The 2,615-nt window shown below is 48.5% G+C and overlaps 1 protein-coding gene across 1 annotated transcript; it reads right to left on the bottom strand.

Moving 5' to 3' along the window:
- Positions 1 to 287: 287 nt before the first annotated feature.
- On the bottom strand, positions 288 to 1,660 carry Magef1 (MAGE family member F1). The gene is given in 3 exon segments (XM_038346558.2): positions 288 to 1,018; positions 1,020 to 1,311; positions 1,314 to 1,660. Coding segments are annotated over 3 exon segments (720 nt in total). The 5' UTR covers positions 1,504 to 1,660; the 3' UTR covers positions 288 to 780.
- Between the last annotated feature and the right edge of the window lie 955 nt (positions 1,661 to 2,615).

Raw genomic sequence — 2,615 nt, 5'->3', positions numbered from 1 at the left:
CCTTACAGAGGTTGAGTGAAGGAAGGTAGCGAAGGCCAAACTGATCATGGTCACAATCACTGTGCTCTAAAACCCACTGCTCCCCTGGAGTATTATGTTATTGAGAATGATCAGTGCTCTTATAACATTTTTTATACCAGCCCAACTCCAGCTCCTTCTTTTACACCTTCCCCTTGCCTCCTCCAAGTAATCTCTAGTAAATCTGAGGGGATTTACTAGAGGTAACCTCAGGGACGCCTCACTAGATCACTAGATCACTAGATCACATGTCCCTGAATAGCCTTTCATTCATTGTATTGTAATTTCCGGTTTATTTACGCTTCCCACCAAACATAGGGCACATTCTATTCCTGAGTGCCTGAAACTGTGCAGCACCACACAAAAGATGTTCAACAAGTTTAATCGGTGCACCAGGATAAGCTTCTCATTTACTGCATTTTAATTTTTTCTAGATCACTATAATAGTTAAGAAAATAGAAATACATACCAGTCCTTTTAAAATAAAACGCAAAAAGTGTTAGAGGCTTGGCATCAAATAAGGTTTTTCCCCCAGATACCAGATCAAACTGCTGAGTTCCTTCAAGTCATCAAGGACCAGCGTTACAGTGCTGCATAGTGCATTCAGAATCACAGAATAAAATGCAATACTTTTTAACACATTTTACAAAATGAACAAATCTCTACAACAAAATTCTATAGGAAAAAAGAATGCCCTTATTTAGAAACAGCAATTTAATATCTTAAAAGTAACAAAACCTAGCAAGATACAAGATCTAAAAACTAAAGTTTCACAATTTTCTCAGAAATGACACCTATTAGGCCCTCATTGGCCTTCCTCCCGACCTCACCAGTACTAAAGGGTGGCCCTTGTACTGGCTCTAAATAGACATGGCTCTGGCTCTGTTGACTCGTACTGAAGCCCGTCCACGAACCTAGGGCTTTCATCCTGGTGATTTCCATGTTGCTTTGGGGACTCCAAGAACATTCGTATTCCGATGAATTGGTGTGAGGCACCTGTACTAAGGTATCGCTGCTGAACAAAACCTTCCATAATAAGCCTTCTCGGGGACCCAAAGAGAATTCTTTTGATGGGAGCACACCCCAACCGACTCAGCATCTCCCAGAACTGAGCCTCCCCGGTGCTATTACCTTTCATGGAGATACGACCCACGATTATCACTAAGAGACCTAATCTTGGGCCATCTCTTCCCAGATCCTCCTACAAGCCCTCAACAGGTTTTAATCTGTAGGTCAAGATGTGTGATGCTTTGCAGTGAAGCTGTTTCAGCTGGGAAGCAAAAACGTACCGCGATGTTCTGCGGCTCTTGAGGCGATCTTCCGGTGCAGAGCCTTCAAATCACCGATAACATGTTTCACCTTCTTGGAAGTGTACGATGAGTTTCTTCCTCCTGTCTCCACCAGCAGAAACTGCACAGAATAGGCGGCCTTCCGATCAGTTGGCGTTGGGAGGCGGCCAGGGCCTGGGCTCGCCGTCTCGGCCATCCTGCTCGCCTTTGGCGGGAGGAGACAGGGCTGTCCCACTCTCAGGCTTCTGCCACATGCCTTGGGGCAGGCGGTGCCCGGCGAGCCACCCCAGAGACTGCGCGAACAGGCCGGGGAGGTACGGCGGCGGGAGCACCCAGAGGTCACGGCGAGCTCCATGCTCGCCCACGGCCGCGCAGCCGCAGTCCGTGCTCGCCGCTTCCGGCCTCCGCGGCCAAGATGGCGGCCGGGGACCGCGGGCGGCCATCCCGCTTCGGCAGGTGCAGGCGCCCAGGGAGAGTGTGCCTGTGCCTCGGGGTAAACGCTGTAAGCTGTCACTCGGGGTGGGAAAGCTTCTCTGTGAGACCTAGCGCGGAGTTCGAGCACATTCTTCTCGTAAATGCTCACGTCAGCTGCAGAGGCTTAGGAGCGGCGCGCTTGGAGACACGTTTGGGATGGTAAATTAGAGAGGGCCTCCGAGTGCACGCTAGGGCCATTAAAATTTATCAGGACACACGGGGAAAGACTGCAGTCTTTGTCTACGGCCTCGGTGGCATGTGGAGAGGATGCCTATTACAGGGCGGAAGAGGATCTTGGAGGCAGTCTCGAAATACTGGCCAGTGGTTAATTGCAAGGTGAGGACAGCACACTCTGCGGTGATGCACCGAGGAAGCACATTCCACGCTGACTGGCTTGAGGAACGGAAACATTTCCCCCAATCAGAACTACTCTTAGTTCTCCCCTTGGTGACCTCTCACTCCCAGCGTCTCCCACTTCGTGTCCCTCCTCCTCCCCACTCTGAAAATTCCCTCTCCTACCGTGTTTTCAGATCCTACCCACTGTTCAGGACTAAGCTTCAACATCGCCTTTCCGAAGTCTTCCTTGGAGGTCATGTATAGAATTTATTTGCTGTTGCGTCTGAGTCATCACAGCAATTATGTTTATTTAACATCCAGGTACTCGATATTCACTGTTATTTCTGAATCACCATAGCAATTATGTTTATTTAGCATCCATGCGCTAGGTTTTGTTGTAAAAGCATTTCCCCTATATTCGTCTGATTCTCATTAAAGTACTGCTGCTATTACTGACATTTTACAAACGGTCGTATTTTTCCTGTGGCATTTGCTATT

The sequence above is a fragment of the Arvicola amphibius genome, chromosome 10 (genome assembly GCF_903992535.2).
Source record: "Arvicola amphibius chromosome 10, mArvAmp1.2, whole genome shotgun sequence".
Lineage (NCBI taxonomy): Eukaryota > Metazoa > Chordata > Mammalia > Rodentia > Cricetidae > Arvicola > Arvicola amphibius.
This window is presented reverse-complemented; position numbering and strand designations above follow the sequence as displayed.